Here is a 25634-nt window from a genome sequence, read left to right as displayed (position 1 = left end):
CAGAGCTGAGCCATGTTGCTGTACATAAGGGTTTACACTGGGTGGGTAAGGGCAAAATGTATACAGAGCTTGTCATGAAGTTGGCAGAACCAGATATGAATATTGTGTTATACTGTATATTCTGTAGTTTTGAATATTTTTGTCCTTTACAGATATAAAAGTGCAAGAATATTTTGAATGGTAGGGTAGTGAAATACATGAGTTCTATTGTCTAATTACATTACAAAGCTGACCCTTCCTCCGCATGCTAAAACACAAGATTGTTCCAATAAATCTTACCCTGCACTTTCCTCTACAATAGATCTTTATTAGCCTGGCTTGGTCTTGCCAGATTTTTAGTTTAGTACATTGTTAAATGTATTTAACTTAGCAGATGTAATAGAAGCTGATATGCAAAGTGTTATAGAAATGTATTATCCACCTGTATTATACACACTTACAATCATTCTAGATGAAGCAGGCAAAAAGAAAGTACATTAAATACCCTCACTATATATTTAATGGATATCAAAACCTGAAAATATAACATTACGATAACAATAACTCAAATAATTGATGTTTTGCAGGGCACATCATGATCACATCGTGTTTTTAAAATGTAATACTTCCTGTTCAATCTGCTGTCGTCACCAGGTTGGAAGTCATTATAAATTTTAAAAACAAAAATAGCTTTGAGGCAACCCATTTGTGCATGCGCAGGTGCCTTGCCTGGGGCTCTTCAGTGGAACATCAGCACGCACAAACTGTATCACAGTGTCTTCCTCGCTACTACAAGCATTTATTTTGCAGCATTGCATGGCTAATACATATAATGTATTACGTAAAAAAAAAAAAATATCCTGACAATGTACTAAAACGTGTAGCTTAGGGATATTTAAATATTGTCACTGGTATGTTCACATAAAATATGATCTAAATAATACATCACTTAACATATAATATATAGCCAGGTGTACTTAAGCAACCTCTTTGTGCCTCATGCAGCTATAGACTATAAAACCAAGATTAAGCATTATGGACAATGTAGCCCCCAGAAGATGGTAGATGTTGATGTTCTCTACATTCATTACTGTACACCTCATGTCTGTATTTTTTTTGTATGTCAACAATCACAAGACATCCAGATCTCCCATATTATATTCTGTATTTGGCATCCTTGAAAGAGGCAGATATCACATGCTACAGACGTGTATTGTCTAGGATGGATACTGGATAGTGACTTCTACAATGCAAACCACTGATGACCTTCAGCAACCGTCATTTCCAGTACCCAAAAAATACTGTGTAATGTTATGCTTGCCTTTCATTCTATGTTTTTAATTGATGGAGAATCTGAAGTTAATACCTTTATTCATAAGGACTATAAGTAAAAGCACTGTGTGGACATCATGAACGAATCACTATAAATATTATTATTATATTACAGTCATTCACAAACATATTGTGATGAACTAGTAAAGGGTTTGGCTTTACATACATTTCAGACTGAAATAGAAAATAAAATAATTAAATGTATTCAGCAATTACCAAACAACTTTGTATGCCTTGTTAGATACTTGATATGCGTATGTACATGTACAGTGCTATAAATCTCTTTGGCCTTGTTACTATTAGATACACACTGAACTTAATAGTCAGTGTGCAACAACAAGCCCTTTTGGGAAAAAAGTAAAACTATAAGCAACTTTGTCTCGCTATTTTTAATTAAGTCTGATGTAATATGTGTTCATTTGTTAAACACTTGTGAAAAACATCTTATCCCAAAAGCATGAGACTGTTTTTCAATTTGCACAATCATTAGAAATATATATTTTTAAACTGATAATGAGAGCTTAGTCCTGTTTAGGTATTTTATGTATCCTTTACTGAATTCCTCCTCTACTGAAGATCATCTTAGGTCTAGTGAAGGGCAATGTTAATACTACAGCATACAAAGGCATTTTAGATGATTGTATGCTCCCAATTTACTGGCACCAGTTTAGGGAACGGCCTTTCCTGTTCCAGCATGACTGTACCTCTGTGCACAAAGTAAGGCCCATTAAGACATGGTTGGATGACGTTGGTGTGGAGGAACTTGAGTGGCCTGAACAGAGCCCATACATTAACCTCATAAAATACCTTTGGGATAAATGGAAATGCTCTTTTGGGTGGGTGGGTTTCCACAAATTTCAACAGACACACTCCAAAATCTAGTGGAAAGCCTTCCCAAAAGAGAAGATACTGTTAGAGCAACAAAGGGGGGAGGCAATTCCATATTAATTTCTATGGTTTTGTAATGGGATGTCCAACAAGCTCATATGTGTGATGTTCACGTACTTTGGTCTTATAGTGTATGTCCCAAAAGGGACAGATATGTTATGGGGCGTTTGCTGTGATGTATTGCTTCAAAAAAGTATTTTCTATGATGAGGTCCAACCATTTCATTGGCCATACACCTGGAAGTAGCAGTCTTTTTGTGCCACTTTTGTCAGTATGGAAACGCACAGGCTACAGTGCATCCAGTTGGTGAGCACGGGAAGAAGAGACTGAACGGCTGCTTGAAGCTAAGCCCCATGTCATTCTTTAGTGCGTTATACGCTTTAATTGAATTTAATGTGCCATTTTTTAGAATCACAATTAATCTAAGAAGGATTACAAGAGATGTTTGTAGCTCAAGTACTAGTAGCCACTTCTGGGCTCTGGGAGGATAACTAAAATTATACAAAGCCTCTTTCATGCTAAACATTTTTTAGTTCTTGTGTTTGTCCAGAAAAATGGTTCCCTGGAATCCAGAGGATGAGTCCAGCTCAGCTCACCAAAATGCTAAGCGACCCAGGTTATGCTTTAGCTCCACCTCAGTTGGCGCACCACCATGCGCAGCTCCCTTTCTGTGTTGATCAGCACCGCCACTGCCAACCCCGGGGCTGTCATTGGTAGAAATGCATTTAATCTATTTTGTAAACACATCTTGCGTAGCTTGGTGTACCATGCTATTTTGAGAATGTTATGATTAGGAGTTTACTAATTCTACATCCTTTTTGATAAAAAAAAAAAAAAACGGGTGTCTGAATGTGCCCTTTCATATTCCCAGAGAAGCTAATTCCACATGATTAAAGCTCTGTGCAAATTCTTAGCACTTTCTTAACTTGTCCGCACATACAGAACTAGTCAATGGGATAATCTCCATGGCTTTTCATTCTTCATCCAGAGTAAAAAGCAGATCAGAGATTCTGAATCCTGTGAAAGATGAAAAGGTTACTGTGTTAAGTCATAAATGGAAAAGTGGAAATTAAATTATGTGTTTAACGAGCAACAAAAAGTAAAAGTGTGCGGGTACATGAAATAACAAACTGTAGCAGACCATGTGCCTCAAGTTATTTTAACTCTTATGTATCTGTTTAGTTGCTGTTTTGTATCCACATTGATTTAACAGGATCCAGCCCAAAATCTAAAATATCTTTATGTCTGTCCGGTGCATGCTTACATTCTTTCACTGCGTTACCCTCTGCCACTTATCTACCACCCTCTCAAGAAAGTTAAACTTCCTTACATTACATCTAAGAAATAATTGGAGAACACTGTGACCTGCTGATTGTTGTGGAGGTATTTGGTTAAAATTAAAAGACTATTTTACCTCAGAGATGCTGTAAAGCTATCAAAATGTCTTTTTTCACAAGCATAAGTTTAGTTTAAGACCAAGTAGGCTCGATGAGCCATCTAAAATGCAGATGTTTGATAAAAACAAACATTGAGCCCTCGCTAGTAAGTGATATATTAAGCCGTCTGTGGGCCTGGAAAATGTTGCTGACACCTTATTGTGCATGCACAATACAATGCTGGACCACCAAACATCTCCCCTCCAGTGTCATCCCCTTGGCAGCCTTGTACTATAATGGCCTACAACTATGAAGTATCGCTAATATTTCAGGGGAAAATCTTTATTAATGCAGGTATTTAAATATGTATTTCATTTCTAGACACAGCCTCTGATCATCTAGGAAATCAGACTAAAATGTATCAATTTTCCATGCTGCAAGTGCGGATGTTTCCATTAGTTTTCATTGTAACACTTTTAGAGGTTGCTGTCTAGATTCTTTCCCTAAGAATTTTACATAGGCCATTGAATCACAAACTATGCATTTTTCACCAATTACAGTTTGGATGGATAATACCTGGGAACTCTCAGGGTTTTTGCCCCTCAGTCGAAGGGTTTTTGCCCCAATCTCAGGGTGGAAGGGCAGATTCTCAGGGTCACAGTACCTGGAACGGACTCCGTCATACTCTACATTGGTCTGACAATATCTAAGACTCTCAATTGGTGCTTTTGCTACCAATATGTCATGGTTGATATCATTGTTTGAATGCAAGTGACTCAGTTAATGGCAACTCAAGGCTTCCATAATGGCCAATATTAGAGCTATTCGGCTAACACATTTGATGAGTCGATACATAGGTAGGATAAATGGGATAGGGACTATCAAAATGACTGTTCTTAGAGAACTTGTTTAAAGTGTGCAATTAAGGAAATTAAGAAGACCAATGGTCAAATCAAAAACCACAAGTTAGTATTGTTAAATAAACATTATTATTTAGTACTGTCGCTTGGCCAAAGCACGCAAGCTCATCTAACCTGTCAAGGCATCATGGGAGGTAATCTAGTGCATTTTACCCTCTTCACATCAGCATTGCTTCATAATATGTATTATTTGAAACATTGTAAGAAAAATACATTGCACGTATGTATGCGGAACTTTGTTCCAAATATTACTTTAATATACACTATACAACAATATATGCAATTTAAGCATACACTTTCTCTGCATAAAACATGTGCTTCTAAAACATGAAGAAACGCAATTATTCTACTCATAACTTTGCAAAGTTTTCTAAGAATTTGTTTCGAAATAGTACTAAAATATGCTTCAGTTATGCAAGTTAAATATATTATTTACCAGAAAACACACTTGGTCAAAATGAGAATGTCAAATGAGCACGAAAAAAACTACATAAGATGTTGCTTCCCCAAAATACATGGTATAATAATAGAATTTCAGATCCTGTTTAACGTATCACAGTATACACAAGTGTATTTCTCTTGGAGATTTCTTAACAAATGTCAAAGTACAGCTGCCTTCAGCCCTTCCAGTTGAACATTAAACCAGATATATGTATTTTTTCCACTGTGTGCAGGTAGGTGATTGCTGATAGCACTTTGCTTGTTTTACAAGCATTTCCATACATTGTGCAATAGATGGCAGGGATTTCATCTATCTAAGAAACTGTCTCATTGCCCCTGATAATAAAAAGGATCAAGAAAAAATAAAACTGTTTGTTGAAGTTTCCTGGGAGTAACCGTTTATGACACATTGCAATGTGCTACGGTAATGCAGCAGTTCTACTTATAGATTAGAATGATAGATGTTTGTGTAATGTTCACTGTAGCATTTTAGGGATATTGTTTACTTTGTATGTTGTTGATTAAAAAGCAAAATATTGAAATCAGCAGATTGGCCATCAAGATTACTGAGATGAGATTGTGATTCATTTGCTGACGTAGCCTGAAGGTTATTTGAATATTATCATTACATACAGTACAAGTGACTGCAATTGTCCACATCCACCTTTGTCTATTAAGTCAACTCAATAATAAGCATGCCTTGGAAATCTCCAGGTTTGACCTGGACTCTCCAGATGAATCACTGCTTCACCAGGTCTCTGAGTCACTCTCCTCATTCTGTGGGGCATGGAGATGTTGTTTAGCCATGCTCTCTCCCCAGCTAAATCTCCTCGCAGATCCAAACCATTTAAATGCTATCTGGGGCTAGCCTTGTCTCTACCACGGCTAACCATGTCAATCGCATGCATGGCTAACCCCCGACCCTTGCAAACCAATCCCTCAGAAAAGAGAGAGCTCCAGGTAGCCGACCCTGGGAAGTTCCCAGGTTTGGTGATAAGATACAGCTCTTAATCTTGTTTAAGAGGCAGTTTTGCCCAAAAATAATATTTTAGGGGTCAGTTAGGCAAAGATCAGTGCTGACTATCAGTACATGTGTGCATGGACTAGCAGTGCTTCTCTCTCTGGGTGCTGTCTCAACTGAGCCACTGGCATCAACGTCTGCCAAGTAGGCTAGCATACCCCCCTTCATTTCAAATTGCAAAAGAGGGGGCATTTTGTTTTGGGGGTGTAGTTAAATGCTTGGCTAAGGGGCCAGACTTTTTTAAGACATTTTATGTGTGAGTAAAATATTTCAAACATTGTACGTTATTTACACAATTTAACTTATAAACACATTCCCTGCTGCTGTTATACATATTAATGTTACCTTTAGGGCCGTGGATCACAATGTGTGAACACTTATGCCCACCAAACAGTCTGAGTTCGCAGAAATGTGGAGAAATGATGGACAAAGTGGCCCAAAGAAGGACACTTTTAAAGTATGGCCTAGGTTGCCAGGGTAGGGGCCAACCCAGGCCCAGGCTGGCCCACTGGCAGACCATGCAAATGCCCAGTGGGCAACATTACTCCATACACATATGAAGCTGTTGGCCACACTTTTGTCATTTGCCACTGGCCTTAAAGTGCTAGAGCTGCCTCGTCGTCCTCAGACTGGCCCTGGGCCAAGCAGAGTCCTTCTCAGAAATAAATCTGACTTGATCAGGCTGGTAAAGTAAGCTTTTAGTTTTAAACTAGATTTAAGAGGTGTGCTTAGCTAACTGTCATAAAATGTAACACCTCTGGTAAAGTTGCAGCCGTTTAACTAGCAATGATCAATAAACAAATACAAATTATATCATGTATTTCTGTGGTATTTCAGTTTTATTGGTGTTTTAAGGTAAACATCGATGTAGATATCTTAAACTTGGCCCCTGAAGACTGGCGATCTGGTGTCCATCGGGGAAAAAAAAAAATTTTTGCACTTTTTGCCTTACAATGAAGCACTGTCCTTGGCGCTTCAAAAGGGTAGTTCTACTGAGCATGTGCGTGAAGCATATTGGGGTATGCTCCCTGCTTTCAGTAATGGCAGCCGGATGATGACTTAAATGAGACATTAGATGAAACATCTACTTTACAAACTCCAGTAACTAAAGAATGTTTGCACTGGAGTCCATGCAAAGGACATGGATTGTATTATGTGTACTGACTGCTAATGCAATATATGCAGAGCCCTTACAACAAAACTTGGATTTGGTAATTGTGTTTATTGCATGACAATATCAATACATTCAGTGTCCCAATGAATGATCAAATTTGTACGTACTTCCATATGCATTCATTCAACCTGCCAAAAAATATCACTTTGAGAAGCTGCAGCAGAACTCCTTCCTGGTCTGTTGTTTTACTGCACTGATTGGCTGCTTAAAGCAACCAATCAGTGCCAGGAAAGTGCTCTGAACCACCACTGGAGCTTACTGGCAGTAAGTATATAAGGTGGCACGAAATGTTCCGCCAAACACATCTCCCGTGTAAGGGGGAAGCTATGGAAATTTAAAGGGACCTGCCAGCTTTCACATGAATTAAAGTGCATGTGGTGGTTGGAGTTCATTTAACTGTATATTAGACATATTGCGGGACAGTCCCAATTTTCACACGCACCCAATTCGGCAGTCCCAATTTCACAGAGGAATGCATGTGCAGAATTCACTCTCCGGTGTCTGTAGTGCTGCCAGTTAAAGTGACACTCTAGGTCTCAAGGTAAACCAGCATCGACCTGCCCCCCCCCCCCCCCGGGTTCTGATTCTCTGAGGGTAGAAGATGGTAGGTATGGGGCATGTGCATACCTGGGAACTTAATGGTTTTGGCTGCCTGGAGCCCCCCTTGCAGGATGCGGCAAGGAAGTCCCACTGATGTCAGTGGGCAGCCCAGCTGATGTTGTAGGTGTTCCCTCTGACATAATTGGGCATTCACGTTGATGTCACGGGACAGGCCACTGCTTAAGGGAGTCTCTTGGCGTAACATGGAGAGTTCCCAGGTATGGACATGTCCTAACCTGAATCACGTAGTACGTGCTGACCTGATGTCAAGTTTTATGTGTTTTCCTTATGTGATCTTTAGACTCAATAAGTTTATCACTTATGTAGTTGTAAATTGCAGTAGTTTATGGCGCGTCTCATTCCCAGGATCAGCCGTCTTGCAGACTAATCGCCCTTTATCTACATGTCAGATTGCCCTCTCTAACTCGTGTACTTTATGTTCCAGTGATAATTAGCAGAATCGCTGATATCTAAGATTACATCTGAGTCAAGTATATATATAACCACAATCTTTTTTGGTATTTATAAAAGCTTTAGCATTAGGTCACAAAACTGAACACGTATTATATAATCAAAATCTGAATTATAAGGTAACTAAAGGGTTCTATCTCAGTACGTCAGTGTGTGATGTTTTATACGGGATTTATTCAATAGTAGATTGTGAACTGGAATAGTTTTTCAGCTTAACATTATATGCTGTTTTTGAGCGAAGGATGCCATCAGGCCCAAAAAAATTCTGAAGGCAGCGTGGACTGTATTTCATAAAAAAAAAGGGACACTTTGCAAGTAGGCATCTCACAGGAGGCCCCAGTATTTGGTCTTATAACATTGCCTCAATAATGCTTCTTCCAGACACTAGTTTTGGCCATAAAATAAAACAAAAAGATATGCACTGAAAGATAAAATGACGGAGTTTATAAAAATTATGTTTAAAAAGCTATCTCCCGAATAACAAACATGTTAAAGTCTTCCTGCAGTAAATTAACATTTTGCTTTATGGCCACTAGGTGTCACTAAATACACAGCGCCAGATTACAGGGTTTTAACCATAGAGCTTGGAGGTTGAGCCAGAAAGTCTCGGATAGAAGCCTGCCCGTCTTCCTCTCGTTACTTTTGTTATTTGTTATGCTTCCTCTTCCTGGTTTCATTAGGTCGCTGGTGGCGCTGTTTTTCGTTATGGTAACTTTTCCAAGACATATCGCGATATATGAGACGGCATACACTAATAATACCAGAGGCTGAGGGAATGAGCGGGCTGCACTGATGGACACATCTGTATGAGCCATGCACTGGTGAGAGACACGCTGTCTGTCATGGGTGGCACCCATTAAAAGCCCTTCTATTGCTAGGAGGCCAGGCACCACCCTGCGCACCTCATATCGCATCTACATCACCAGGGCCCTCGTTGAATGGTCTGACAGTCGCTGAGCCCCATGGCGTGCAAGTCTAAGGTGGCTCCTAGTGTTGACTTTGATCACAGTTGTTCTGACAGTGTTGAGTACCTGACTCTGAATTTTGGCCCTTTTGAGAGTGTGCACCGATGGAGGAGACTCCTTCCCTGCGATGAGTTTGTGGGAGCTAGGTGAGTGAGCTTTATTTATTCCGATAGCATAGTATATGGAAGTACGGGTAGCTACATAGACCACTTTTCTGATTATAACAAACGCTTTATGCTCTTTGGCATAATGGTGTTTCTCTTATCTCCCATCTTTGAGTGATTAAAAAAAAAAGTTGGTTTAAAGAGGGGACAATGCAATATATCATTCTGTGAGTGTGTGTATATATGTGTTGATAGATAGATATACTGTAATGGGAAGGATATATTGTCAGCTTGAAAATAAAACATACAACTGAAGGCCATTTTATATAAATGGCAATGGCGCATTAATCAGCCTGTTTATAAAAACAAATTAAAATTGGTCATTTTAGTTAGTGTATTTGAGCATAACCTTTTTTTTCCTGGTTCTTTTATATACAGAGTTTTCCATCTCATATAGTTTGGGATGGTGTTTTTATAGTCTTTAACCCCTTCTTTACTATGGGTATTTTGTTTCCAAGCAAATATTTCCCGTATATTGAAAATATTTTCAGTTGACCAAAATACCACAAAATATATGTGTCATGGGGTTAAAAATACCAAACAATGATCAGATATTTGTTTTTTTGGGAGTTACTTTCCCTGTTCCGAACATGGAACTGTCAGATGTTATTTTGGGATGTCTGTCTCATTTGGGACAGTTTAGCAGCCCACCAGCTCCAAATACCCCCAGGAAAGTGCTTTTTCAGAGAGCAGACAGACAGCCCGGTGTATTAGTCACCCAATTCAATGTGATGCAGATATTCTGATGTGGAGCGTAAACTTCCCTAAATACATCAGTTAACAAATGGTCTCATTTTACGATGGGTCAGTTCTAGGAGGAGACATGGTGTTATCAAAGAAAAGTAGAAAATGATTTAAAACTAAAACCTATGCATGGTCATCGCTGCCAAAGAACGATAGCTAGTGCTTCTTCTCCAATAGGAGGGAGTGGATGGGGTTTTTAACAGCAGGATTAAGGTTGTAATTTTCACCAGGTCAGCAGGATGCCATTTATGAGTCTGGGTGTTCTTCTAAATAATGACTGGCATACAGATTGGTTTGGAGAGTTAGATGGTCGAACAAGCTGTCTGTTAAAACCAGAATAAAAAAATGTTGGCTGTGTATGCCAGGTGGCACTCGGGTCTCATCTTGCTGTGGTGGACTGACGTCTTCTCTAAAGGTGGCATATAGAGGGTCAATGTCTGAGGCAGTCATCAGCCACTGACAGCTTGCCAGATTCTGCCAATAAAGTGCCATTTTTTTTCTCCCTACCTAACAATCTAAACCGTCCCCAATACCCACCAAATTCACGATTCTCAATTTTATTAAAAGATGTTTTTTTTCCCCTCACTCCCTACTTAATTCCTCACAAATGAATAGAAAGAATAAAAGTTGTACAGAAACAGTATCAGTGATCAGGGTTCTCTCTCTATTCTTCTTTGGACACGAGGTATCGGTGAGAGGACATTGAAGATGTACACCTAGTGTGCCATGGCATTAGCCAATCACAGCGAACATGTGATGTAGATGGGTGCTGATTGGTTTCCAGTTTCGAGGCAGGCCCCAGCACCAGGAACTGCCGCTGCATATAACTGTGTGATCACCTGAATAGTATGATTATTTTTATGTTACTCGGTCACTTATATTTCCTCTCCTACCTGAAGCTGGACGTCTGAGATCCTCTCTCATTATATTTAGTATTTTTTGTAAGCTTGTAGGCTATAACTTAAAACAGTGAAATATTGTTCATAATAAATGTGTTCTTCTGTTTTAAACAATGTACCCCAGCTCAGTATTTTGTTTTGTTGTTACAGGCGCAGTAAACACACAGTGGTGGCTTATAAAGATGCTATCTACGTCTTCGGTGGTGACAATGGGTATGTGATTGATCTGCCGATGCTCTTTAATAAAGCTGCGGTCTCCGCAGAATGTCTTTGATATAAGTTATAATGCATTGTGTGATCACAAGGAATTTTGCAGTTGCACACTCAATCTCTGCAAAATCCCCATCTAGTTTCACGAAAATCCCTTTCTTTTTCGCTAGAAGCATTTCTAACCCCTTTGTACCCGCTTGAATTCCCGATGAGCCGTTCTGGATGCGCTCTGATTTTATAAGAAAATGGCTGTTAAACACATTTTAACTTAGAAAAATCTGAAGACAAATGTTAAATACATTCAGACATTCTGGATGTTTATAAATTGTAATCTGGTCTGGATGACCTCTGCTTTATTCAAATTCTGAAGGAGCCGGAATATAGGAGAGTGATGTTATGGAATCTGATGCCCCTTTTTCAAGTTAAAAATAATATAAAAACAAGTCTGTGCGAATGGGTTCCAAACAGCGTTACTATACAAGTAGCAATATAAAAATGTTTATCAGATACTTCTCAATGCGGATCGGGGTCTATGTGATCTGCCTGCCTTGGTTTCTTGTTATACTGGGGGGGGGGGGCATTACTTTTTGCTCGCTAATTATTATTATTCAAAAAGTGACTTGATTTGCCTTGGAAACATCTCATCTTGGGGCTTTCACTTGTCGTTTGATTTCACTGACATTGTCTGTTTTGACAGGAAGAACATGTTAAATGATCTGTTGAGGTTTGATGTGAAGGACTGTTCCTGGTGCAGGTAAAATGGATTTTAAGATTCCTACTAATTGTTCTAATAAGATGTGGCTGGAGGAAAATGGCATAAGTCAGGGGTGTCCAACCTGTGGCCCTCCAGCTGCTGCAGGACTACATCTCCCATCCTCCTCAGCCAGCCCCTTACCTGAAAGAGCATTATGGGAGATGTAGTCCTGCAGGAGCTGGAGGGCCGCAGGTTGGACAGTGGTTCAGTATCTGTGCTGCCCCCAAGGGCTTAATCAGTTTTGCGTGCTGGTGCCTCCTATGTTATGGTTAAGTAAGCAAAAAATATTTGTAACACCACAAGTGGGGGTTTGCCACAGGATATACTTGCAAATGTTTGCACTTTGTTATGTTAAACCACAACTCTCCTGCAAACTCTAACGACAACTCTCCGTTTAGCGAATAAACCCCAGTGTGTAGCTTTTGACATTTGATATGATTTAAAGAATCTGTGGTAATGTCCCAAAAACATGTTATGCCATTCTCAAAAGTGATATGTACCACAATATGTAATACGTATGTATGTAATGTATTTCCTTTTCCAGGGCTTTTACTACGGGAAGCCCCCCAGCACCAAGGTATCACCATTCTGCAGTGGTTTACGGAAGTAGTATGTTTGTGTTTGGTAAGTAACCGTTTGATTCAAGTTCTTAATACTAGGATTTCATCTGGCCTTATGCTAATATATCATTAATACCGCTTGAAAGATGTAAGGCTGAACACAACATCCCTTTGGACGGATAATAGCTAACTTTTTTGTGTGCCTGTAACGAAGCGCTAAATTCCCCGTACTTTTACTAGAGATTCTGTTTTTAACAAAACCCACAATGTTTTTAAGTTAACTTATCTTCACTACATTATCTCCTTGACATTTTTCCCAAGTATTAGAACAGTGCTGTGTCCCAGATGTACTTGTAATGTGCGATCTGTGTGTATTTCTCCAGGCGGCTATACTGGTGACATCTATTCCAACTCCAACCTGAAGAATAAAAACGACCTTTTTGAGTACAAATTCGCAACTGGTCTATGGGCAGAGTGGAAAGTCGAAGGAAGGTTTGTATTGATTTATTCTTGGTGGGAAGGTGGTTTCAAGCTGCATAAAGCCAACATGACCTATTCACTAAGCATTGATAGAGATAACAATACCTTGCGAACGTTCCTTTTCTTCTGGTGCTTGAACGACCTGCAGCTTTGAGTCGCTGCTCCCCTGCTGGCTTTGTCCCTCTGCTCTCTGGTGTGTGATTTCTTGTTGCGGTGATGTCCAAATCTGTCTCCTGTTACCAAAGTATTATTTTAGGAAATGCTGCAGAAACGCTATAATCCTTCCTTTTTGTGTTGTCTCAATTATTGCCCAGAATCTGATGGTTGATCACGCTTATTTCCCCCCTGCAGATTACCAGTGGCCAGGTCAGCACATGGCGCCACTGTATATAGTGACAAGCTGTGGATTTTTGCTGGATATGATGGAAATGCAAGGTATGCCCTGGACATTCATTCAAAAACAGCTTACTTAAAACAACTTTCTCTGCAATCGGTTTTCATATGTAACTGAGAATGTATGTATATTTTTGTCTTCTATTCAGATTAAATGATATGTGGACCATTGGTTTGCAGGACCGTGAGCAAGCTTGTTGGGAACAGGTATATCCATAAATGTGTTGTTGATGAGCACGGATCTCGGTCTCTTGCGGCGTGCACGCTGGCCGTGGTCTAGAAGGCCTACTTATTTAACAGATGTGACTTAAATTTTAGCTGTGCTACTGGTCGAATAGATTTCTTGTAACCTAGACGTTATAATGTCAAAGAATACATTTTTTTACATGTATGTTTGTAAACGAGCCTTGCCCCAAGCTTTCCTCATGAGTAGCGACCTTATTTCCATTTTATTGAATCCATTGTCTGTCTGAGATTAACGTGTTGTGTGTTTTCCCTTTCAGATCGAGCAGAGCGGAGAGATCCCACCTTCTTGTTGTAACTTTCCGGTGGCAGTTTGCAGGGACAAAATGTTTGTTTTTTCTGGTCAAAGTGGAGCCAAGATCACAAACAACCTATTTCAGTTTGAGTTTACTGAGAAAGTGTAAGATGCCATTATTTGTTTGTTCGTTGTTATTTTTTAAAGTTTTTTTCTGTATTCACACCAGTCTAGCAGAAGAGGTTATACAACATCGCGACCGTTCGTTAGTTTTGCCACAGATTTCGGCTTCTGGTGAAATATTCCTTTACATTTAAAAATCCAGGCCTATGGTATTTTAATTGATAAATATGTAATTGCATAACGTTTTCAGCTGGCTGCAGATGCTGGCTAATGAAAGTCTATGAAGGATTGTTGTACAAGCCGCTCTTATCATTGCTGTAAAGAATTAGCTCAACAACGACAGCCTCGAGGTCCGCTGATAAAGAACGTTTATTGGAGCAACTTGAAATTAAAACCATTTTCACAATACAGCAATGTATCCTATGCTCAGATACGAAAGTATTGTTTGCTAAGCAAAGTTTTGTTTCTTTAGTTTCTATAGCAGGGTCACTGACTGAGATCTTGGATTCCTCCTTCCCTTGTCATAATAACACATAATAACAATAAAATGGTATCCTCCCTTGTCCTTTCTGATAAAGATTGAGTTCACAAGATACCACTTGGATCCAAATAAAGTCAAATGTTTACTGCCAGTCTGTGTAGATTAGGGACTGTAACGAGATTGTTGTGTTTAGAGGTCCTTGTTTTAATAGGGTTGTCCCATTCAGTAAGGTCTTCTGTCCATGTTATTCCAGAGCTAGTCAGTAAATTGCCATCTAGTAATGGGTGCTCTCCTGGCAGATAACCATTGAAACAAACACTTCATTCACAGAGCATTAGACATCACGGTGCTTGGGTTCAGTATCTTTCTATGCAACTGATATAATTTGATTTTATACCAGCAATTCTTTCCTTCTGTAAACCCAGTTGTATATAAAAAAGGTAAATATACACTGGAAGCGTAATTGATAATACTTTTAAATTGGACATTATGAATAGTTACACTAATAGACATTGTATTCAGTTGAACCTTTGAATGTTGGACCCTAGTATTTTGATCTCTGGTAACTTTGATCCATGTCCTTCACCAACACCTCACTAAGGTTGTGTGTTTATGTGCAGCGGGTGACGGGGTTTGTTCTGTTTCCTACAGCTGGATGCGTATCCCCACAGAGCACCTGTTACGTGGGTCACCTCCGCCCCCCCAGAGACGCTATGGGCACACTATGGTGGCTTTCGACCGGCACCTGTACGTGTTTGGTGGGGCAGCGGATAACACTCTGCCCAACGAGCTGCATTGCTATGATGTGGATTCCCAGACCTGGGAAGTCATCCAGCCGAGTGTAGACAGCGAGGTAAGGCAGGGCATCGTACATCTGGCGTCATTTAAATGGCTTGGTGCGTCATTTGCTCAGTAACAGTTCAGTATTCCATTGACTATATAGGCGAATGTGGTTTTTTTGCAGCTGCCCAGTGGCCGTTTATTCCATGCCGCTGCTGTTATATCTGATGCGATGTACATCTTTGGTGGGACGGTAGATAACAATGTGAGGAGTGGGGAAATGTATCGATTTCAGGTAAATCATGTGTCTGTCTTCACTCTTTCTATACTAATATATAACTACATGTAAACCTAGCCTACAACTGGCGTAGTTGTTTGGGAGGTATATGCTACGAACCCAAATGCTTTGGCTTTCGCACACGAAAGCAAGAGATCAGCGCACACCCAGTAAATACTATTTAAAAGCACCTATCTGGGGCATAAATATTGGGAATTCCATCACACTATAAAGCCATATATTGCTTAACCAGCCACTACATCAACGTGCCTCAATTTTGACGAGGCCAGTTGCTTTCCAATGAGCTGAATGAGTTGGACAGCACTGCTTTTTAACCCAAAATAGACTCCCAAGCAATTTAAAGCCCTCTCTGCTTAGGCTTTCTGGCCACCCACCCTGCTGTGAACGACAAAGGAGGAATCAACCTCCCTTAGGTTTTCACTTCCACTTAAAATGGTAATTGTGCTCTGTAACGTGTTAAATAAACCGTATCTGAGTTTATTCTTACAAACACAATTTTGTGTTTGTCTCACTTTCTTTCTGTAAGTCTAAATTGTTATGCTTTATACTCCTTATGTCCCGTTTGCCTATTGTACAGCACTGTGGAATGTGATGGCGCTGTATAAGGCAATACATAATAAAACAAGTGACATGTCTCTTTGTAACTAGAGTAAAATATTGCCATTAGTAATGTGGCTAAATATTATTTCCTATTTGATACATGCTTCACTGCTATCTGAGTATGTAACTAGTTGACAGAAATCTGCTGTTTCCTTCAGTTTTCTTGCTACCCAAAGTGCACTTTACATGAAGATTACGGCAGGCTGTTCGAGAACCAGCAGTTTTGCGATATTGAATTTATTCTGGGAGAGGTGAGTAATAAATGATATTGTATAGTGTGCCAGCAGGTTAAGAATGAGTAGGTTCAGTGAGTGTTTCGCTAAATAAAATGTATTTATAGCAATTCGTATAAAAGCATTTTCGTATAATTTTCTAGAGAAACAATTTATTATGGGGATAATCCAACCGATCTATTGCAAAGCCTGCGGTAACAGCAGTCTGTTTTCGAAGACTTTGCTTACAGGATTGACAGCCCCACGGGGAGCCAAAAGTTTTTAAATACCAAAACACCAGACTCGGGATTCTGCACACACCACAGGAACTCGGGGGCTTAGCTGTGCCAGGAAGGGCCAGCTCCTCAGTAAATCAAAATAGAAAAAGGCTCCAGGCACTCAAGGGTTCCACTCAGGCAGGTTTATTTGAGGGCGTTATCAACTTGATAAAGACCTTATCGAGAGGTCGAAACGTTGTTGTTCTTCTCCTTCAAATAAACCTGCCTGAGTGGAACCCTTGAGTACCTGGAGCCTTTTTCTATTTTAAATACCAAGAGACATGTAAGGAACCCAGCAAACAAACATGTTTTTTTCTAATGAAATTTTCTCCACCGCTGAGGCTGCACTTAGTAAGAAAGTAGTAACCTTTTGGCACAGAAGTCAGCTGTGAATATGTCACTGGTTATTTCTTTTGTGTCTAGAAAGAAGAGAGGGTGCGTGGACATATTGCCATAATAACCGCTCGATGTACGTGGCTTAGAAAGAAGATCATGCAAGCAAAAGAGAGAGAAAGACAGGTGAGAATTGGACTGGCCTTTCTGTTTCTGGGGTTGCCTTATAAAAACGTAGGATTTGCCAGCAGGTAACAATTATTTGGCCGATCTACTCTTGTTTTTTTTCCTACTGTAAAAGGGTGACGTGTCTTTTCCAGTTGTTGTGCGCATTCGTTTGTTGCAGTAACTGTTGGAATTCGGTTGTTTTTTTTTACCCGGTTTGTACATTTTCACTAACCGCACGTAGATACATTAAGGATTTCTGAACTGCAACGTGCTGCTAAATGGGAACGGCGGCTTGAAATGTTCCATTCCTTTTATACAGGTTCCAATGTGACGGAGACAAGCGAGTTGTGCTTAGTCATATAATTACCAAGCAATGCTTCTAAGTATTGAGTAGAATATTTATATCAATGACATGTTTCGCAATTCCAGATAGCGCTAGAAATGGATAAGTGAATGGGGGGGGGGCTGTCTAGTTTGGTTATTGAGATAAAAGCTAATAAAGGAATATAATCCGCATTGTTTCAATGATAACGTTTAAATTAACTGCTTAATGAAACAGATGTTTTCATTAGCATATAAACTGTGAACTTTAAAAGGGCACTCCAGCCATCAAATGCACTTTTATGTATATGAAGGCTGAGAGGTTCCTTTAAACTTTCATAGTGGCCCCCATGTTAATGTGTGGTGGCATTCTGTAGAATCCCCCCATATGCATTTCAAGACCCACCCCCCAGCCATTTGCTGTGTCCGGTAAAAATTAAAACAGTTCTTTTATTTTGGTTCTGTTTGGTGCTCTGAATAAACCTACAGAATGGTGTTTACAGGTTAAACCGTACCCGCAAGTATAAGATGGAGCAGCCGACTTCTTTTCTCGTCAAATGCATTTTCTCTCCCCTTTTTAGTTCTGTTGCATATTGTTAATTGGCTCAGCAATGCGTATTAGACGAGGGGTTAGATTTGCTATCTTTGTCATGTCTTGCCAAAGGTCCCATATTCCTCTACTTTTAAATCAACTATCTCTATAAACCGTGATTAACAAACAAATAGAAACTATTGACATAGCGTTAATGATTTTTAAAGATAAAAAGGAGTTCTCTTTCTAGGTATGCGCACACATGAAGTCGAAGCAGGATCTAGAAGACGAGTCTCAGGGTTCACAGCAAAAGCAGGAAAACACTAATGGTCATATCAAAGGGTCCCGATCCCAGTCCATGATGGAAGTGGCCATCCGCGATGCTGAGGCTCGGCCCTTTGAGCTACTGATGCAGTTCTTGTACACCGACAAGATTAAATATCCCCGGAAAGGTGAACTGTGTTCTTGTTAATATAAACTGTCTAACAATTCCCAAATAATCTGTATTGGAATGCTTTGGCATAATGGTGGGCTCAGCATAATGTGGCCTTATAATGTGAGTAAATCTAAAATTTTCTTATCTTGGAAAGGTGTGTGTGCGTATATAAGTATACACAGAAAACTCTTGCTTCAACGCATGTTGGTGTGTTCCTTCTCCATACCCCAGGTCATGTACAGGATGTCCTTCTCATCATGGACGTATACAAGCTAGCCCTACACTTCAAGTTGTCCCGCCTGGAGCAGCTGTGTGTTCAGTACATTGAGGCCTCTGTTGACCTTCAAAATGTCCTTGTAGTGTGTGAAAATGCCAACAAACTGCAGCTGGACCAGCTAAAGGTAAAATGAAACCTGCGTATGTCAAGGATTTACCTTTCCATAGCATGAGAAAGTGCCATCTGTGCTTCCAAAGAAAAAGGCGTGCGGTTGTTTTGAAGGTGCTCCTAGTGGTCACTTTTGAATAAAACACAGTATATCTGTCATAGTAAAACCAGTCTTAAATTTACAAAAAAATAACTATTGAAGTATATTGCATCTGAGTTACTTTTAACATAACCCTATTATTTCACCGGCAGCATGCATTTTATTCTGTTACAAAAAACTGCAGAGATTTTAAAAAGTGGCTCAGTTTGACTCCTTCCCAACACAAGATGCAACTAAAGCTCATTATCTCCAGTCTTGATTGCTCCGGCTTTACTAGTCTCCCTCATTTACTATCTTTCCCACTTACATCATGAATGGTGTTGACTGGCTTGTGTTCTGTACTAGAGCCCTGCACGGGACTGCTTTTTTAATCCCGCTCCCACTGATTTTTTTTGTCCAATCCCGCCCGCTCCTGCAGTGTGTGTCTTCCACTCCCGCAACATATGTGCCCAATCCCGCCCGCTCCCGCCACATTTGTGGTCAATCCCGCCCGCTCCCACCACAAATATGGCCAATCACACCCCCACCTCCTTACCTGAACTGCAGATTTCCTGCGCAGTCCCTCAAGGCTGCCCTCGAGTTGCTCTCTCACAGCGTCTCTTCTCTTGCTCCGCCCAGGAACAAGGCGGAGTCACGGGAAGTGACGTCACATCACGTGACTCAGTTTTGTTCCTGGGCGGAGCAAGAGACACTGTAAGGGAGCAGCGCAAAGGCAGCCGCATGGGATTACTGGGACCCGGGGGTACAGTGTCTGACCGCCCGCAAGTTTTTTGGCCTCCCAATGCAGTCCTCTATTCTGTACCCATTGCTTCTACTAGCACATCCCTGTTAATCTTTCCTTTCTGCGTACAGCACTCATCTGATGATCTCCTATGCTCTTCTCTAACCTCTTCCTCTCGTGTTTGTATACAAGACCTCTATCCTTTAGAATGCCCTGTCAGTCCTCATTTGTCTCCAGCCTTCAAAGAAAATCCCTCAAGCCCCACATTTTTAGGGACATCTATTAACTCAGGTTAATTCCCATCCTCTTGCCTGCTTCTGACTCACCTTTGCAATTGTATTTTTTAAATATCCACACACATCTTCCTTTCAATCTGTGCTTAACACTCCAACGCCACAACCTTTAATGTGTTTCCTTTTGCATTTGAACAGGGGCCATTTTTGTTTAAGTATGTCTGCTTGTTTCACGGCTTTAGGAGCACTGCTTAAATTTTGTGGTAAAGGAGTCCCACTTTAACCAAGTAATAATGATGAAGGAATTTGAGCACCTATCCTCTTCTCTGATTGTGGAGATCGTTCGCAGGAAGCAGCAGCCTCCCATCCGGATCCACTCTGATCAGCCCGTTGATATAGGTCTGTTGTACTATTATTTCATAGTCTTCATTATATTTCTGATCAGACTGTTAGAAGTACATGTCACGAGAAATGGTCAGATACTTGCCAGAATAAATTCTTGATTATTTTTATATTCTCATTGAGAATGTCGTGTGTACTAAAGATAGATTTTCGCTGTAAAAATACCCTCGTTAACAAACTTGTTATTCTGAGGACCGGTTTGATGAACCCTGTGAACCACGTTTTTTAGTTTCTTACTTTCGTAAACTAGAATTCTGTGGGAAGATGGTACAGTGAGATCATTTTTATTCTATGTTATTATAGTCTCTTCCCAAAAAGTTCATGTTGATATGTTGCCACGAGTGAGGTTTACCGGTGTGTTGTGTCCCAGGTACTTCTTTGGTCCAGGATATGAAGGCATGCCTGGAGGGCGCCGGGAGAGATTTCTGTGACATCACTTTGCTGTTGGACGGACACCCCAGACCGGCACACAAAGCCATCTTAGCTGCCAGATCAAGGTTTGTGAGGCTTATCATGCATTCTCTCGCATCATGATGTTATATATATGCCGCACCCGAATATAGGCCGCACCCTAAAAGTTAGGTGCTTTTTTAAAGAAAAAAAATCTGCTATTTAATAGTTTACCGCCATAGCTGCCACCTTTAATGCTGAGCACTGGAATGTGACTTCATACATGAGTGGCACCGGGTACAGCATGCTAGATGGGGGGGGGGGGCGGCTATCGTAGCTAGGTCCTCCATAGTATAAAATCGGCCCATTGAGCAACGGCGTACTGGGGAGCTTGATTGCCCCGGACCTGCAAACACTGCACCTAGTCAGCCTATGCCAGAATATGTCACTGTTCAAACGGGACATACTGCTTCTGGAGAAACGGCCTAGATTGGAAAAAGGAGCCAGGAACATCTTATCGTGTGCAAGGCTCTATAAACCAAACAGTGCAAATGTGTGTTTCACTCTCCTTCATTGTTTTTCTTGTCAATCTGTAGCTTTTCATATAAATCCAATTTAATTAACTGTCTAATCTCATTACTCCACCTGGGACCTGCTCAAGGAAGATCTATGAACAATGATCCATTGTCTTCTATCTAGTTGGAGAATCCCATCGCTACTCGCAGTAAATGGAGTTGGCTTATAAACAAACGCCTACCAAATTTTATTGCTCAAATCATGTTAACAAGTGCTTAAAAGCATGGTTTGTTCTGCTTTAAAGCGGGAAACAGGTCTGCACAAGATTATTGGAGCCAAAAAAATAAATAAAAAAACACTTTGCTTCACACCATTATTATGTTTGTGTTTTCTGTAGCTATTTCGAGGCTATGTTCCGCTCCTTCATGCCTGAGGATGGACAAGTGAATATCTCGATTGGTGAAATGGTGCCGAGTAAGCAGGCGTTTGAATCTCTCCTGCGATATATTTACTACGGGGAGGTGAACATGCCTCCTGAAGATTCCCTGTATCCTTTGTGTTTCTATGAGTTCATTGCGTTACCAGGCTGCCTGTTTTGTGAAGTTTGTAAAGGATTGTGACTGTAGCCACCAGGGTGGGATCAGTAGTGGTCAAACTTCTCATTCATTCACAGCCTTTCCATAATTTGCCAAAGTAAACCTTCAAGAAACCTGTTAATGAATGATGAATATTAACTCGCCGCCTCGCCTTGCTCTCACCCTCTTCTTTCTGCCTCTTCTCTGCTTGTGTCACTTTTGGGTTTATTCCTTAACAGTCCCATAGCTACTTATTTTCTGCCCCATATTACTATGGCTTCTTCAGCAATAGACTTCAGGCATATTGCAGGCAGAACCTGGAGATGAATGTGACCGTGGAAAATGTACTTCAGGTATAATGTTGCATGTACAAATGTGCTTTCATTCTAACTTGGTGAAATGATAGCTTTTTTTTTTATTCAGGAAGAGTAAATAATTGAATCTTTGCACCCTGATATTTTTCTGCTAGTTTTAGTGCAGGGGTTGTAGGTGGCAGAACCATATAGATATTTATAGGTTGGGATTTGGGATTTGGAACCGGAAATCTTTTGTGAAAAATGTCTTCAGAATAGGGCAATCCTTAGGGTGGGTTCTAGCAAGTGGATCTTTGTGTGGAATAAAATGGGTTCTAGCTAGCCGTTAGAGTAATTAATGCAGTAAGATGCCCTGGAATACAATGATTCGTTACCAGTGAGGTTCCTGATGCCGTTGAACCCCAGGGTTGTTTACATGCTGCACCAATGGTAGTTCTGGTTCTGTCCCGTGGATGATTTAATGAGTTATACTGAACTTTGTCTTCTAGATATTAGAAGCAGCTGACAAGACCCAAGCTCTGGACATGAAGAAACATTGTCTTCACATCATAGTCCATCAGTTCACCAAGGTTGGTGGCATCTTTTCTTGGGCTTTGGGTGCCTGTTGCCCTCCCATTTCCAATGCTAGGGCAGTGTTTTTGATCCGGTATATTGAAAAGCGATGCTAACAGTAGGTTTTCTATACACCAACTATGTTCTGTTCTCTTCATTTGTCTTTCTGTAACCATGTATGTGAGTGTATATGGGCCCATTGTTTTGTTAAGTATGTGTGAACTTTTTATTGCCATTCATACACTAGAAGAACATTGATTGTCAATCCGAAGGTGATCTAGAGAGGTTGTTTGTCTGTAAGCATGCTTTGTTACTGGTATCTCTGTTTGATGTCCAAGTATGTTTACTAGTCAATTGATGGGCTCAATTAATTGCACACAAATACCATATTCTACTTTGTCATGGCTGCACTGTGTTCCAGACAGCCTTTAATCCTGTTTATGTAGATAAGGGTCCAGCCAAATTAAAACAAAATGAATTTGATCGTCTAGGTTCCAATGCCACTACCTACCACCTGCTGTAGCTCTTCATGTGAATGTCCTATGTGTCCAGGAGGCTTGCCCAGTGACCTCATTTATTTGAGATGATTTACTACCAACAATTTGTTAACTGAAGTGAGGCAACTTTCTCATTAGAGTGCATATAGAATGATCTGCATCCTTTACACGCCATCTCTTTTTGGAAATGGCTTTACGTGCATGTCGTGGAGTGCTGCATCCTTTCTATACGTACATTTTTTACTGCTCCTTCCGCTGTTATTCCTCCTGCAACTCTGTAATGTTTCTTGACTAATACAAATGTTCAATGACAAGCTCTCTTTCAAGCGGTTCCATCCCTAGGACCGCAGTGCTGAAACCTAACATTTCTCGCATAACCCTTCTCTTTACTGTGAATCCTCTGCACTAACACTTTAATTGTGTGGACCAATAAAGGCATCGTGTGTCTTTCTATCCTGTCTGTCTGCAACTTTATTTATAAAGCGAAGGGATTGCCGTATTGCCAAATATTTGAGTGAATATGGTATTAAGCATGTTTGATATTTTCTGGGGAAAACTGGCACGTGTACTATTTGACTGGCACGCCTCTTGGTCTGCAGCAGCATCATAGCGATGGCTGACATGTTAGAAAACCTTCTGGCTAAGACATTGTCTCCATCTTAAAGGGGCCTAGACAGTTTCAGCATTGTTTAGTTAATTTGTTAAACGTACTTCTAACATACTATATATATATATATATATATATATATATATATATATATATATATATATATATATATATATATATATATATATATATATATATATATATAATATTTTGTCGTTTAGTTTGTAAGTTATGGTGGGTAAAAGTGATGGAAAACCCTTCCACTAAAATTAAAGGGGTAGTAGAAGTATTATTAAACACTCATCTACAGACACCAGACAAGCCAGAAGGCTTGTTTTTTCCTTCAGAAATCTCATGGTGCTGCCACAACCACAAGGGATTCTGGGTAGACGCATGCAAATAAGGTCAATAATTATTTGCATGCACCTACCCAGAATCCCTTGTGGTTGTGACAGCACCATGAGATTTCTGAGGGAAAAACAAGCCTTCTGGCGTGTCTGTAGATGGGTGTTTAATAATGCTTCTACTACCCCCTTAGTTTGGTCATACAAGCTAAATTTGGTGGCACACCGTGCATTATAATAATGCTCTGTAATTAAATTCATTAAATCTGTTTCTTTAGTCTGTAGATCTGTAACATGTAGAAGGTGAGACACTGACATTTTCTTGAAGGTGGGACAGACAAAAGTCAGGGTCTCGGGTATGACACACCCCTGGAAGTTTCTTTGTCAAGAAATGGCAGCGGTATTGCTTAATACTGTGTAATTAATGAGATAAAACAACATTTTTCATACCTTTCATCAATTCTGCAGAGATATAAGAGCCTATGAACTGTGGGAACTGGCTGTAGAGACACTTCATTATCTTAGCTGGGCAGCTTTCATCCATCCCATGGCACTCTAATACATGATTGATTGCAGGTTTAGGGGGCATGTTTGACGGCTACGGCAGTAGAGCTCTAGTTAACTGCCCGTTAAAGCTGTCATGTGATCAGTAAATGGTGTTCCAAGGTTTGTCATATGACTAGGGGGTGGCGGTTCATACAAAGACCCCAGCTGACAAGAAGATGGGATTCCAGGTTTCCAATGGGGGGGCCAATGTTTAAAAATAAATTATTACTCTGTACTGCTCTTTAATTATGTTTTTTTGCCTACACACCTGACTATTAATTCAAGTGACGAGGCAGTCTGATTACCAATTATCTCTCTCTCTCGTCTTCTCCTTCAAATGGAATTGTCCATCCTCATCATTTCCTCCTTATTTTCCTCACATGAAGGTCGCCAAGCTGCCGAGCCTGCGATTACTGAGCCAGCCTTTGCTCATCAACATAATCGAATCCCTGGCTAGTCACATCTCTGACAAGCAGTGCGCCGAGCTGGGCTCTGACATCTGAGAAGCTCTCTGGGACCCTGACGTTGTCTGGAAATATCTACCTGAACTTAAAACCATTCCCCGTTGGCGCAGTATAGTCGTCGTTACCAAACCAAAACATGGGACCAAGAAAATGGCACATACATAGCAGTGGGTTACCTGGAAGAAACAAACAGCCGCAGTGCTTTATGTCTTGATGTGGACCTGTAGGGAATAAGACTTCTAAAGCAGACCAGGCTTCCAATGTATCAGGGAAGATGAGTGAATGAAAGAACAAAAACACACTTCTCTCCATCAGTATTTGTTCCGTAAGTCAGGTCACCCTCTGAAACCTTTTAAAAAAATGACACAACAGGTATGGGAAGGTTAGAAAACAGGAGACATACAGTAAGAAGTGCCAGAACCACTCACAGCTAGCCACATAGACTACTTCATTACACCCGGCTCCTGCTACCACTGAAAATGGACAAGATTTATTGCGTAACACTTCTTTTCTTCATCGAGATAACAGTTATTACACAGTTTATGGTAGTCTGAATATGCACTTTTATAGTAGGGAT

At 40.3% G+C, this 25634-nt stretch overlaps 1 protein-coding gene across 1 annotated transcript; it reads left to right on the top strand.

Moving 5' to 3' along the window:
- Positions 1-9164: 9164 nt before the first annotated feature.
- Positions 9165-25096, top strand: LOC149302922 (leucine-zipper-like transcriptional regulator 1). The gene is made up of 20 exons (XM_089481870.1): positions 9165-9313; positions 11125-11187; positions 11882-11938; positions 12483-12562; positions 12882-12990; positions 13330-13413; positions 13521-13578; positions 13875-14014; positions 15105-15306; positions 15418-15528; positions 16290-16382; positions 17045-17140; positions 18244-18427; positions 18643-18812; positions 20093-20249; positions 20623-20749; positions 21556-21705; positions 21981-22086; positions 22536-22616; positions 24980-25096. The coding sequence occupies exons 1-20, from the start codon at positions 9165-9167 to the stop codon at positions 25094-25096; spliced, it is 2334 nt and encodes a 777-aa protein (XP_089337996.1).
- The last annotated feature ends 538 nt before the right edge of the window (positions 25097-25634 follow it).

The sequence above is a fragment of the Sceloporus occidentalis genome, unplaced genomic scaffold (genome assembly GCF_023333645.1).
Source record: "Sceloporus occidentalis isolate IW3139 unplaced genomic scaffold, rSceOcc1.0.p SCAF_16, whole genome shotgun sequence".
Taxonomy (NCBI): Eukaryota; Metazoa; Chordata; class Lepidosauria; order Squamata; family Phrynosomatidae; genus Sceloporus; species Sceloporus occidentalis.
The sequence above is the reverse complement of the archived record's forward strand: the minus strand, read 5'-3'. Positions and strand labels throughout refer to the sequence as shown.

What these genes read in the sequence shown, in the direction of transcription:
- LOC149302922 (XM_089481870.1), top strand. Translation starts at nt 9,165, where the DNA reads ATGGCGTGCAAGTCTAAGGTGGCTCCTAGTGTTGACTTTGATCACAGT. An exon ending in GGGAAATGTATCGATTTCAG is followed by an intron (nt 15,529 to 16,289) that starts GTAAATCATGTG and finishes TGTTTCCTTCAG; the next exon opens with TTTTCTTGCTACCCAAAGTG. An exon ending in TAGTCCATCAGTTCACCAAG is followed by an intron (nt 22,617 to 24,979) that starts GTTGGTGGCATC and finishes CCTCACATGAAG; the next exon opens with GTCGCCAAGCTGCCGAGCCT.